Source organism: Amblyomma americanum, chromosome 6, assembly GCF_052857255.1.
Source record: "Amblyomma americanum isolate KBUSLIRL-KWMA chromosome 6, ASM5285725v1, whole genome shotgun sequence".
Taxonomy (NCBI): Eukaryota; Metazoa; Arthropoda; class Arachnida; order Ixodida; family Ixodidae; genus Amblyomma; species Amblyomma americanum.
In genome coordinates, this window is record NC_135502.1 from 16,554,066 (window position 1) to 16,567,762 (window position 13,697).

Consider the following 13,697-nt stretch of genomic DNA (forward strand, 5'->3'; position numbering starts at 1 on the left):
GGCAGTTTTTCCTGGCTAAAATACTGGGGAAAGCGTGAAGAAAGTAAGTTTGGTTTTACACTTATACTTATTGTGCCATTTTTTCTTGGCACCCTACACTTCCTAGGCATTTGAAATTTTTCGTGCACCCAAGGCAGTATAGGAGCCAACTAAACTTTATCACCTGGATAGGTCAGTGTGAAGCAAAATATATTGCTCCCGTTTGATTTAGAAGACATTTAATGGTGCAGGCAGAATGTCATGCCTGCAGCATGGCTTTTGTTTTTGTGAACCTTGGCTTCACGTTACGTAGGAAACACTGTGTGTACTCTTATGTTACAAGTATTTATATACTTCGATACCAAAACTCTATCGTGCTAGCAGTGGAAGAATGATATGTTGGAGTTTAAGAGCACAGTGCTTCTCATGTTCAAGCTAATAGATTTTATCATATTCCCTTCAATGCCGTCGAAACATTTGTGCAGTTGTTTTTTCTTTATTCATACTTATCTTGCCTTACATAAATTACTTTCCCATTTAGTAAAATAGGGGTGAGTTAGCTTGTTTCATAGCGCTTTTCATTTTTTCTCTGGCAGAGCCGCTGGCGCGGACAGCATATTTTAGAGCGAATACATACTGTTCCGAATGTACGGAGATATTATTTTGTTATGAATGACACAAAAAGAGCAACAAAGAGAACAGCAAAGCCTGTTTTTGGTTTTCACTGCCAAATAGGCTATTTCTTTTTTCTGGTTAGAATATATACTTCCACAACTACTCAAATAATCGATTAAGCAAACATGTTTCATATTTTTAATTTTTTTCCTGGCTGAAAGTGTAGAGTTAGTACCGTTGTTGTTAATGAGTTTAGCCGTTTTTTTTTACGGTCTCTTAAACCGAGATCAATAGCATTTTTAAGATGCGTGAATAGAATAATTGTGCCTCCTTTATTCTTCTGTTGCTCTGAAAACAATGATGCGTCCTTACGTTCGACGAGTTTGTTATGCAGACATTGTGTAAATGAAACACTTATCGAGAGTATATTTGACCCGACTATTCTACCCGTGGACGCTACAATCGGTTTATTCGTAAGGACGCACTCTTTCCCACATATCGCAAGTTGACCGGAGAATTTGCTTGCTCGGAAAGTTGCCCTTCTTCTCGATGCTCATGTACCGCTGCTGCTGGTCGAACTTCGGCCACGGTGTCCTGTCGCTGACACGCGGAACCCTACAAGAGCAATGAAAGAGGATCATGCATCAGCATGCGCAGTTCTCCTGCTGCGCCTCGCAGCGTAGCGCCCGTTCTAAGAATTTCATGAACCATCTCAATCAGCACCTATCCAACTTCTAGGCCCTATTTGAAAATAAAATTCAAATGTCTGAAAGTAACATGACTCACCCAGTGTGGCTGAACGAAGAAATGATGTCCATGAAGTTTTCTGCTGCCCTGACATCGTCGATCGACATGTCCGGCTCCAGCTTGAATATAGACCCTAAGGCGAATGGGATTTCGTCTGTGTGTGTGGAGCGCACCCACTTTGGCCAGCTTATCTTGGATGGTTGGTGTGCAAACTTGTACATGAAGACTGTCGTGTCCGGACTGGCAAACCTTTTGGCGAAGCCCACCGTTGGGCAGCCAAGCTGGTTATCACCAATAAGGTCAGCAGCAGCCTGGACAGCATCCGTGCCGTCTTGAACTTTGGAGCCAGCGAAGTAACATTCGATGGCTTGCTTAGAATCGATTCCCAGCAGTGTGATCATCATGCCCCTCGCAACAAAAATCATCGACTTCTTGCTGACGTCAGCGGCGTCATTTCCATTGTAGAATCTCCTTGCCACAAAGTGGATGAGACCGTCTCCTTCGGCTTCAGATATACCGGCCAAAAGCTCGCGGGCGTTCAGCCTTTTGTTTCTCAAGGCCTGTGCAGGCTTAATGGGCAGCAGGTCATCTCCTATAACTGGGAAGAAGCCGTCCAAACCGTCTATTGTGAAGCCAGCCGTCGCGTTCAGTATGGACGCGGTATCTTTAGAGCGGAGACATTTGACAGTTGCCTCGGGGCTACTTCCTCGCATCATCGCTTGGGGGCAGCCCAGAGCCGTTACCAGCTCCCCCGCACCGTAAGTAGCGTCCGCCTTCCTATTCATGAGGGTGCTTGTGAAGGGGCTTCCACTCTGCATGATGGCGCGGCGGAAGAGCCCCTTGCTTTTCGGAGATATTAGGTGAACACCAACAGAGAAAGAGCCAGCGCTCTGGCCAGCCAGAGTTATCCGGTCGGGATCCCCGCCGAAAGCCCGGATGTTGTTTTTTATCCAGCGCAGTGCCAAGACTTGGTCGTGGAGACCCATGTTTCCCGGCGCGTCTTCAGTGCCCATGTTGAGAAATCCGAAGGCACCGAGTCTGTATGCGATGGTAACAGATACAAGGTCTCCTCTCGCCGACAGTTCTGAAGCGTCATGGACCTTCATAGAGATGCCGCCGTGGGAGAAGAAGCCTCCGTGAATGTAGACGACAACCGGCTTTAGGCGCTCGTCGTACGATATGGGGGTGAAAACGTTGAGGAAAAGGCAGTCTTCAGATGTGGGGTCAGTCTTCATAACCTTGAAGTAGTTGTTAAAATGTATAGGCAACTGTGGACACATGGGCGGAAATGACGCTGCGTTGAAAATTCCTCCCCATGGTCTTTTTGGTTGTGGTTTCTTGAAACGGGCTACACCCACAGGTGGTTCCGCATAAGGCACCCCCAGGAAGGCGCGAACAGGGCCCGTGGTTGTAGAGACAAGGATTCCCCGCAGCCGTCCGGTGGTCGTAGGGACAATTAGTTCCGATTTCTCTTGGACGCTGACTCCCAGAATAGAGAGGAAAACGAGCAACCCCACTGGCAGCCGCATTTTCTGCAAATATATAAAAAAAACTTAAGTAAGGGCCTAAACCGGATTTCTGTTGTGTGCCAATACAAAGTATTATTAACTTCAAGCTATCAATGAAAATTATTTCTCACTAGAGCACTCATTTGTCCTTCCTTTAATGTGTATAGCGGTTGCTGAGTTACAATCTGAAATCAAGCTTAATAGGTTCACCAACGTTAGAAGGTGTAGTTTGTTTCCACTTCACGCTATACAAATTTTGTATGAAAAGACCATTAAATCGGTTGTCTGATAGGGTAACATAATTTTCTGCTGACATATAAAAAATGGTTGGGTTTTAACGTAGATAAACCCAGTAGACGTGCGAAACCATGTGTCCAGCTCGATTGGCTCATGGTTTTGCTTTGCTGAATCGTCGGCACCTCTGGCGGCTATATTAGACTCAGGTTAAGCTGTGATCGATGTTAAGTTGACCTGATCTGTTCGTGCCGCAGATGGAAGTTGATGAAGACGACTATGTGCAATGCAGCGTGCTAGAGTGTGTTGCACTTTTTTAACACGAGGCGTGATGGGCTGCGGTGATAGCATGGCTCGAATCGCAGTCGTGGCAATATCGCGGCCATGGACCTGTTACATCCGTCCGTTACATCCAGCAACTCGATAAGAAAAAAAAAATTGTTGTGCACGGTGGGATTCGAAACCACCATCCTTCCGTTCCCTAGCCGAGCTTGCTAACGACTACGCTACTTCCTGCCACCGCATTAGTAGTTCTTCTTGTCTAGGACGCCGGAGAGTGTTTGCGGAAAGGCTTCAAATCAGGCGGATGCCTCCCAAACGCCCTCCAGTGTCTCCAGCATTTAATATTTACGAACATTTGTGTACTTAATCAACATCTTAACCACACATCAGTGACACAAGCAGCACCACCGCGCTAAAGGCTTTCGCCTCACCGCACTTTAGGTCATCAAAGTTATCACTGAAATTTTTATTTTTATTTATATTTTCAAGGTTAAGGTCAGGGCTTCTGAGGTGGCCCGGCTTTTGCGGTTTTGGTCGTGAAGTAGAGCTTTCGTTCTAAAAAATAAATCTAATAGATTTCTCCCCAATATTTTAGAAAATTCTTGGGGTAAAACACTGCAAAAAATCTAGGGCACATCACCGAAAAAGACACTATAATCATGAGTGCCATGAACTATGCTTTGTTATAAAAGTAAACTAAGGAAGAAATTGATGAAAATTCTAATAAATGACTTACATGATACTATGAAGGTACTCCTGCGGACAGTGACGACCTCATAAATTTCAGCACTTTAAGTTACCTTTCGCAGAGCTTGCCAGCAGGACTCGACTGGAAGTACAATTTTTATGCAACTGGCATTAAAGGCAAGATATCTGCCTAAGGAGAGTGGCGTGTCCGTTAACTGATGCAGTAGTGTGTGACGGCGGTGCAGCCAAGAGCTCGACGCGGAAAGAGTTTGGAATAAAAGGATATTCCGTAGTAATAGATGTGATTCGCGCTCCGAGTTTACTACCGGTGCATTGTGTTTTTATTGTTGTGATGCACTTAGCAAAATACATGAAAAACTGCGTGCGCGCTCGAAGGTAATGGCGCTTCAATGCTGAGCGCGTTCAGTACACGGAACACACCTCCTGGAAGAGTGAAGACAAGCCTCACAAAACCTGCGTGTTACTACAAAAAATTCTAAGCATTTAAAGATAAGGTTTCTCTGAAGGTCGCCACAGAATGGGTTTGGTTTAAGAGCGTACGTTGTTGGGCTAGTCGGTCAATCATAGTAAATACAAGAAGGGGGGTACTGCGCACAAAAAGACAAGGACAAGAAGATAACACAACGTCGCGAGTCGCGAGTCTGCGCCTCTTGTGTTATCTTCTTGTCCTTGTCTTTTTGTGCGCAGTACCCCCCTTCTTGTATTTACTGGGTTTGGTTTAGTTTGGTTTATAGGGGTTTAATGTCCAAGGCAACTCAGGCTGTGAGAGACGCCGTAGTGAAGGGCGCCGAATAGCTGAGCCGAAGTGAATCCCTTGAATCTGACTTGAAGTGAACGGACTCAAGATTCTGGAGGGAGTGAAACCTCTCTTGAATGGCCTTACAAATTATTTGAAGCAGTCGAAGTAGTAAAGACTACAATAACTTGGGACAAAATTTTTTTAATCTCTTGTATCCTTTTTTATTGGTTCCACATATGTGGGATGCAGAAGCAGAATCAAAATAAATTCCCAGTAATTATTTGACACAGATAACAACTCAGAGCTGAGTATCTCGTTTCTATCACCTTAAAAAGTGACGAGGACCCAGTTAAAATCGCAAAATCCCAAGAACGCGTTTTCCCTAAGCTTCAGTCCGGGTAATGCAAGAGCGTTTTTGAAGACCTATGCAGAAAAATAACTGTCTTATCTAGCAACGAAGGAGTCCTAGCGATGCCTACTTATTTTTTCTTTTGCTGTCTACTGTGCTCACCACGAATTGGCACAACAGGAGGCGAGGCCAGCAGTCATTTAGCAGTCCAATAAATGGCATAAGCTTTTCTTGAGACATTCCAAAGGCTATTAAGTCTGGCCTGATCTTATTGGTTGGGCTTTCTTTAATAAGGAAAGCGATGATTGGATACCTAACGACTGATTTACGCTGTCCTATAGCATTCCTTCCTTCCACCATCGTGGAAGCTTAGTCTGTCGCAGTAATTAATGTAGCGTACTGCGTTCTTGCATAACACTTCGCGCTGTCAGTGCTGCATGCTTCTGTAAGTGCAATAAACTGACAGCGTAAGACCAGCATAATATTCCAGTTTTTAAACGCACAGGAAGCTCACCTGAGTTGTTGGTGGCGTTGAGGACTCTACTGAACTAACGATGAGGCCTTGTAGTGCACTTTGGATCCACAAAAGCACGCGCAGTTACACAGAGGGAAGCGAAGCTTTTTGCCCGCACATCATGCAGCTGGGATGCGTTCGCTTCTGCCGAAGCGTCGCTTGAGAATGGCGCCACAATGCAGCCTGCTTGTTTTTTTTTTATTTCTCTCATGTAGCTCTTTCTGAAGTGAGAATCATCCGTAATGACTTCCTCCAACCATGCGATCACGCGAGAAGTGTTTCGAAAAAGAACAAAAAAAGTGTAAACATTTCGGCCGGGTTCCAATAAGAAATAACCTGGTATCGACTAAAGCGCTATGCGCCTCTGCTAAGGTCTGCGCTAACCCGGATGCCAAGCGGCGGATACTTGCCGGTCGGGTGAGCTTGTCTATTCTTGGAGCTAAAGAACCTCTTGTCTCTCAATGGCTGGTTCTCGTTTGGGCGAGCGTCGAGGCAAGGTCAGGGAACGCTGCCAGACAGCGGAATTTGGGAAGAGCTCAACAGCATTCGACGTTGCGTTGGCCGTCGCTGCTTATAATAGCCGGTAAACAAGGAAAACCCTTTCAACTGTCTACACCGCTGTATGCACGCGAAAGACCGCAAGGCTACAGACGCCTTGTGAGGATTATTCGCGCGTTACCTTTCAGAGAGACTGCCTACCGTGAGTGGCTGCGATTTTCAATGAAGAGGAGATGTGCATTCAGATGGCTTCTTCAATTTCATGTGAGCTCCAGATGGCTCAAGGCACTACGAGGGTCATTTCACGAAGCAAGCTTGCCTCAAGACTGATATTTCTCAGCTTTCTGTTACAGAGCAGTCACAAGCCGCGTGTCCTCAGGCGTGTTATCCAGTGCGCCATCGGCGCCTCCGCCCAAGCGCGAAACCATTTCCGAGCATTGGGCGATTGCTCTGTCGTTGTAGGCTCGCAACAGCTTCCTCACTGATCTGCAACGCTCAGTATGTTGTAGCCTTTCATTAGCAGGTGGGGCTGCAGATAGCAGAGCGACTAATGCGGGGACTCGATGGCAGCCTGCGCGGATTAAGCGCTGTACACGTAGTGTTCTCGGTTGACAGTTTCAGCATCTCCTCTGGCTCAAAAGAATTAAAGAAGAGGTTCGAATGAGCACGACAGAAGTAGCCAAGCTGCACGAGCGCTCATACGCTAGCTTCACTTGTTATGAGCTTCCCGCATTTAAACAAGCAAGAGTATGCAAATAACTGTCAACAATCTACAACTCTTAGTTGAAGGGGGTAGCGGAGAGAGTGGCAGCGGAGGCAGGCAGTGGGTGCATGATAACCAATGGGAAGATCGCTATGGCGGAAATAGCCGGATAACTTGAATAGATCACGCATCTCAAATACCAGATTAAGCCGGAAAGCTCATGTATGATCCTACTGCAGTCAATACCATCATGACAATGATGTACACAAAAAAGAAGAAAAATGGGAAGTATAGAGAAAATAAAGACAGCGGATAACGAATATGGACTGGAATCAATGTTCAGGGTCCATAAAAAGAAATCTGACAAGCTCTGCGGAGCCAGAAACTTTAGCTGCGCGTTCTAACACTGCCACTTGGCTCAAAAGATACATAATAGAAGGTCAATTTACATGACTACTTCTTTATTTCATTTAGCAGACGCACGTGCTCTTCGCCATACATGTCTGAAAGATTTGGGCACTCAAGCATCTTTAAAAGCTTCTGCTCTAGGGTTGGCAGTTCTTGGGTTCAGTTATTCACCCTCTAAGTACAATTCATGAAAGTGGCGCAAGACAGAGGCTAGTTGACCTTCAGTATCTATGCGGTTTTTCATTGCTAGATGCTAGATGCTAGATGCAATAAGTGTTACAGAAAACGGAAAATTTGTGGCTTGGTAACACTACTTAATTGAGCTGTGTTTAGTGAAGTTTTATGTGCTGCTTCGTTTAGGGGCTATTTTAGGCACTAATCCGAAGTGCGAGAACGTTGCCTCAGTATAGCTATCAGCTTCAGCTCACTGAAACATTCAGAGTGCAATATAATATGTGCTGCAGATCGAACCAGGAATGAATGACCTACCAGTACCTCTTCTTTTGAGTCCCGTCTTTCGCGCTGTGTCTCTGTAAATTCTAAATGCACAGCCATCAACACCAAAGACAAGCCTCGCTCGATTGTAAAACCAATTAAATTTAAAGTTGGATGCAAAGAAAATTAATAATGCGTCGTTTGTCAAAAATGGAAGCACGGTGGAGGTTGGCACAGGCGAGAGACGCTCAACATGCTTTCAGCCACTGAGGTCCAAATATGCGGGGAGGTTGGCCACTCAATGAATTCAATGTCGTTTCCACTCTCACTGACTTATTTCTTCCTCTTTCCCGCTGCGTTGGGGCCACCGGCATTACTAACAACCGTGAGATGCAGGGGGAAGGTGAGAAGGTTTGGTGAGAAAGAAAATTACAAAGGGTCAATGTCGGAGCCTTGCAAACAAGGGGCATTATTCGCTATTCAAATCTAAGCGCCCTCTAAGACACATTGAATACAAGCGCCGACACGTATATAGCCGTGTTTAGCCCTCGTATGCGGCCGACGGCTTTGAGTTAGCAGCACTTCGCTTGTCGGAGTATTGACTGCCACATGAACGAGAGTAAGATGAGTGTCATTAGCGCTAAAGAAACCTTTGATGTGAAATCAATTAAACAAACCAAGCAGGAAAAAAACAAGCAAACCCAGATTGTGTTTACGCAGCAGGAGTACTCACGCGTCGTGATCCTTGCCTAACTAGCCCGAAGTGAGGACAATGCAGATCGCCTTTACCTACCACTTTTTGTTCGTCCGTACTGAGCCCGCCTGCCAGGAACCGGTGTCTTCACTGCTGACGTGGCTTGAGGCTTTGCCGGTGGTTTCGTGGGCACGTGTTGTCAGAGGGCTTCCGCAGGAAGGCACTGTTGAGGTGCAAGTGTCCATAACGATCCCATGCTTCAATAGAACGAAGTCACTTAATACTAGTAGTAAGAGCTCTCATGGGACCGTCCTTTTTTTTACGAAGCTAGAAGCAGCATTAGGAAGCACGACCACCGCTCATGCGGCGCTTACGATAGCTGTGCCTGGTTAGAGGTGGTGGTGGTTTCTGTTCTATAGCGCGGGCCGCTCGCGAGTGAACGGCCTTGGCAACGCTGCCGTGATAGGCAGCGTCACAAGTTCCGGTGAGAGAAAGGGGAAGAGACAGCGTCTTCTTTCTTTCTAATTTTGTTGCGGAATTCTGGGCTTCCCAGCAGAGACAAAATCTTTAGGACTGGCCCAACTACGAAAGCCGACATTGTTCTCGGCCTCTTCGGATTCGTTCAGTACATTAGAGCCAAGTATTCTATCTCTTAATGATCGATTACGCTTTTCGCGCAGTTTTTCGGGTGGCAACGGTGATCGAGATAAGGAATCGTGTTCGTGCGTGATCTCTCCTAAGAGTGGCCAAAATAGAGCGGCGGCTACGTTAACTTTGGCAGGGGACCAGCCCCAGGAGCATTTTATTGCGGCTCGTGGTACAAGAGATCAGATAGGACTGAGTCAGCGCTGCCGTCAGCAGTACGTCATGGTTTCAAGGCCTGCAGCCGCTCGCCTCCTGCACGATAGCCGCATTTGCTGCGAGGAAGAAAAAAAACGAGAGGGAACAATTAGCATAATATACAAAGACACTCTTAATTAACATAACCATAGGTCATGCTATATTTCATGAAGCTTGAAAACTAAAGCACTGCCACACTGTAAGATTACAGAAATTGCAAGTTAACCACATACTTACCGCACTTTTTCTGTCCCGCTTCATTAGTGTTTGAATAGTAGGGCTATTTACGGTCGGAAAGGCATTGCCCGATTAGTGTACAAGATTTGTAACAGAAAAGAAAAAGAAGGTCGTGAATATTTTGAATATTTGATGAAAGTACGTTCTTCTACTTCAACCAGCAAAGATAATTTGTTTTTTTTTATATGCTTTCTATAATAATTTCGAAATAGGTATTTTGTGCTCTGGCATGAAACATTTGTAGAGAGGCGATGCACACTGAAATAATACTTCACGAAGTGGAGGTGCCCACAATTTTTTCCAAGTAACAGGAATATATACCTATCACTAATTTCTGGACCGTGTGTGCGACATTGGTTTTCTATCCCCAGCTCGGACAAACTGTGAAACTGTCGGGCAACTCAGAATCCGCCTGCTTTGCAGTTTCTATTGGTCCGTCGTAATTTTGCTTGTAACTTTTTTCAAAATTAGCGGCGGCATACACTGAACTTTTTTTTTTCACATTTGTCGCAACTGGAGGTGCGGCTTCAAAAAAAAAAAAACAGTGATTACGACTTACACAGCGGTTTATGTAATTGTACCAAGCGACCGCGAAGGTCGCACCACGAGGTCACACCGTTTGGACCAATCGCGAGTTTTGTAACGCCGCCACTTTTTAGACGTCGCGAGGTTTTCGTGTCAAAGAGCCATTAACACGCATTAATAAACAAGGTTGAAAAAACAATGCGCAGTACACAGGCTCCTAAACTTATAATCAGGATGTCGATTCACATAGAACGCTTTTGTTTATGCCTCCCTAATGCGGATGGGTAAACGTGTGCCCTCTTCGAATGATAACGCGCAGCAGTTACTTTAGGAAATTAATTTTAACTTGATAAGCAGTGATTCTCTTTTATTTTCTAACTTATCTTCCATGCAAAACGTCAAGCTGGCAGCAAGCAGGTCGCAGCCATTTTTTTTATTTAGAAACGCAATCTTTCAGATTTATAAGACGAAAAATTTTATCACTGGATTATGTAATAATAGTAATAAGAAAAATAATAATAGCGCCCTAACCACTGAGCCAACGAGATTGTGTGCAAATCTAAAAAAAAAAATCCTCTGAAATACCGACATGATCAATATCGCACGTTTGAAAAAGGACTCATATGGGATTCAAAACTGAGATGATCACCTACATATGAAAAAGCGTTTACACGGAGAAAAATGAACCATAGAGAGCTAAGAAAAAAGGGGGAAGATCTGTGGCGCACCAATATACGTATGTCTGCTTCAGTGCGCCTACTATCCATTTCATTCGCTCGTCACCAGGGGGAGGGGGGAGGGCAGTGAAACCGCTGGGTGCATACTGTTCCGCGACATTCGCATTTAAAGCAAGTAACGGTTTAGCTTAATGGCTAAAAGATGGGCAGGCAAGTTTTTCAACAAGCTTACTGATACGGAAGTGCTTCAACCCTCTGACCACACCATAACGTTGTTCAACGAAATGAAAACATACACGGTTGAAAAATATCGCACAGTCAAAAGAAACCCCATACCAATGAGCCGTGAAAAACTGCCAGTACTGTGCATGCGCATAGAGCACGCGGCCACATGGAGTTACCGCAAGGTCATTATAGGATTATTTCTTTCCTAAGATTCACTTCTCAGCGTATGCACGGCGCTTCTAATGCTACCTGAATCTGGAGACAGGCCAGACAGGCCAGACAGTTCAGAAGGGAGAGAATCACATGAACGAAGGGAAGATAAATTGACACGTATATGTGCGCATAATCTAGTCGTTTTGAGGCGCCGACTTGAACCCGGGCCTTGCAATAAATGTTTTTTTCCTAGCTCATTAATAATGCCAGAAAAATACAAAGTTTAAAAAACTGCTTACTCCAGCCCAAGAATACTTCAGTGGGTTGTTGTGAACCAGTTTCATTACAACAAAATAGAAGCCTGTCCGACAATGGTGCATCAAACAAACAACTTTTTCTTGCCTTAACGGCTAGAGATTCGTTTAGCTTAGTAGTTTTAGTAGAACCGAAAATCATGATACTCAGAAGAGACTCAATTTCTGTTTTGAACCTACAGACCTTAATGCATGAATTAAAGTGCCAGACAGCGGAACAATGAGCAAATACATTAAAGACAACTTCGCAATTGCTTGCGTATCTATTACGACTTGCGCAAAGAGTTGCATTACACAGAGATTACTTTAGTGTTGCAATGAAGCAAATGGAAGCAAGGGCGGCATAGATTGAAGCAAGGTATCTTTCGTCATAAGCGTTGGAATATACGGTCCCATCTTGAATTTCTTGCTAAATATATAACGCAACGTGATACGCAAGCCATATGAGAGGAAGCGACCCAAGAGGGCTCGCAGACATCATCGAGAACGCACCCACACTTATATTTGCTTCATGGTTGCTTCGTAGCTGTACTAAGCGTGGCTGCTTCGCTCATAGATATAAGTATACGGTCTTGCAAAGCGAACTAGGCACTAAGTGTTTTGTCAGGACGCGTATTATTGCGTAATCGTACATATTTGCAGCAAAGGAGAGTGGTCTCTACATTACTTCAAGCACTTTCGTTTGCTCTGATTTTATTATTTTTTCCCGTGAAATGCGTACAGTAACCGGGTCGGTGAAGGCGGCCTAAGACTGAATTTTTGTTACAGGAATGGCCACTAACAGCATGAACTAGGCTGCGCGTAACTATTAAGTTATTCAGAATGGAACGCTTTAAGTTAAGAGGAGTAGGTTGGAGGCCAGGATACCAAGCAGTCCGATTTCTTCGCTACATTCCTCCCAATGTCGTCTAGGAATCGGCGGAGAACCGCTCCGACAAATGCTTGCTGTCATGTTGGGAAGCGTTTTATCACGATATTGTTTTCTCGGTAATCGGCTGAAAATAAACACAAGGAAGAAACAGAACTCCACAAATACGTATTGACAACATTACATTTCAGGCTGACTTTATCCGCAAGGTGGTTTCCAACTCGTTTACGTGAGTGCTGACGTACTGCTTTTTAGCACTAACTGGTGTGGCGGCGTTTATGCGGATTTTATCACGACCATCTGCCTAATTATGAACGCTGCAGGGCAAAAGCCACTTTTACTGATCTCGATTTAACCCGGTCCTGCGCCAGTAGTGGTCACGTTATCCTGCAAATTTCCAAATTTCTTTTACATAGTTGACTTAAGTCGCCGCTTGCTACGGTTGCTTTTTCTTGAAATACGCTCCGTTACCGTAGGGACCATTGGTCATCTTCCCTTTGCGTTACATGCCCTGCCGATGCCCATTTCTTGTTCTTGATGCGAGCTGTGATGCAATCAGCTCACGTTTGTTCCCTCACCCGCTCTGCTTTCCATCGGTCTCTTAACATTACAGCTATAATTTTCGTTTTGATAGCCATCTGCACTGCCTTTAATTTAAGTTCACACCTTTTCGTTAGGCTCCAAGTTTCTGCTCATATGCGGAGAATGGCCAGATGCATCTACTATATACTTTTCTTTTGAGGAATATTGGTAAGTTGCTACCCTATATGTATGCTAAATATCCTGAAGCGTAGCTTCTTCGGCCAGTTGGCGCATGGTACATGGAAAATCAGCGCCGCCCTGTGTAATTCTCCTGCTTTGTCCTGTACACTTCTCCTGGTTTCGAACGCGTCCTCATCGCTGGTTTTCCACCTGCTAAGTATCCTAAATGTCGTAAATGTGTCCTAAATATCCTCCCTGCATAAATAATACCGCCTTATCCCCTCCAGTGGCAAGAGCCCTCAAGAGCTGGAGTCTCTTACCAGCCCCTGGAGCGCAGAAGCGGAGAAATTTGTGTAGGTGTGATGGATGATGTGACCAGAGAGGATGCCAGTCCTAATTTTAGCCTCACACAAAGTGGTTGAAAGCCACAGGCTGCGCGAATGCACGCATCGGCCGTCGCTGGCGCCTTCTAGAGTCCTTAATCCCTGAAAGTACATAAGCATGGGCCTTTTTTCCTAAAAAAATGGCAGAAACTCTACCCTCTTTCTTGTCAAGTGGTGCTCCGACTCACTGCTGATTACAAGGAATTTTCGTAAGGGATAAGAGGGCCTCTCTCGAATGCTTCCAGAAAGAAAAACCGGAGTCACAAAGCTGGCTACATGGAAGCTAAAAAGCCCGATGCGGGGCAAATGAAATAATAGAGCACGCGTACACTGAGAATGCACCAACTAGCCTCAGAATGG

At 45.1% G+C, this 13,697-nt stretch overlaps 2 protein-coding genes across 5 annotated transcripts in view; both read right to left on the minus strand.

The window, feature by feature from the left end:
- Positions 1-438: 438 nt before the first annotated feature.
- Positions 439-9,069, minus strand: LOC144136370 (acetylcholinesterase-like). 3 transcript variants are annotated; one of them, XM_077668646.1, is made up of 3 exons: positions 5,676-6,111; positions 1,381-2,873; positions 439-1,209 (listed from the first exon to the last, which is right to left on the minus strand). In XM_077668646.1, exons 2-3 carry the CDS (start codon positions 2,868-2,870, stop codon positions 1,062-1,064), a joined length of 1,638 nt encoding a protein of 545 aa, XP_077524772.1. In that variant the 5' UTR covers positions 2,871-2,873; positions 5,676-6,111; the 3' UTR covers positions 439-1,061. The 3 variants fall into 3 exon arrangements, with proteins under 3 accessions (XP_077524772.1, XP_077524771.1, XP_077524770.1); XM_077668645.1 differs by lacking the exon at positions 5,676-6,111 and adding an exon at positions 8,453-9,069 and having other exon boundaries at positions 440-1,209; XM_077668644.1 differs by lacking the exon at positions 5,676-6,111 and adding an exon at positions 8,513-9,069 and having other exon boundaries at positions 444-1,209.
- A 106-nt stretch (positions 9,070-9,175) lies between these two features.
- The window catches only part of LOC144136369 (acetylcholinesterase-like), a 52,135-nt gene continuing 47,613 nt past the window's right edge, over positions 9,176-13,697 (minus strand). For both annotated transcript variants that reach the window (XM_077668643.1, XM_077668642.1), the window contains one exon: positions 9,176-9,330. In XM_077668643.1, coding sequence (XP_077524769.1) covers positions 9,268-9,330 — 63 coding nt within the window. In that variant the 3' untranslated portion in view covers positions 9,176-9,267. The remainder of the gene's footprint in view (positions 9,331-13,697) is intronic.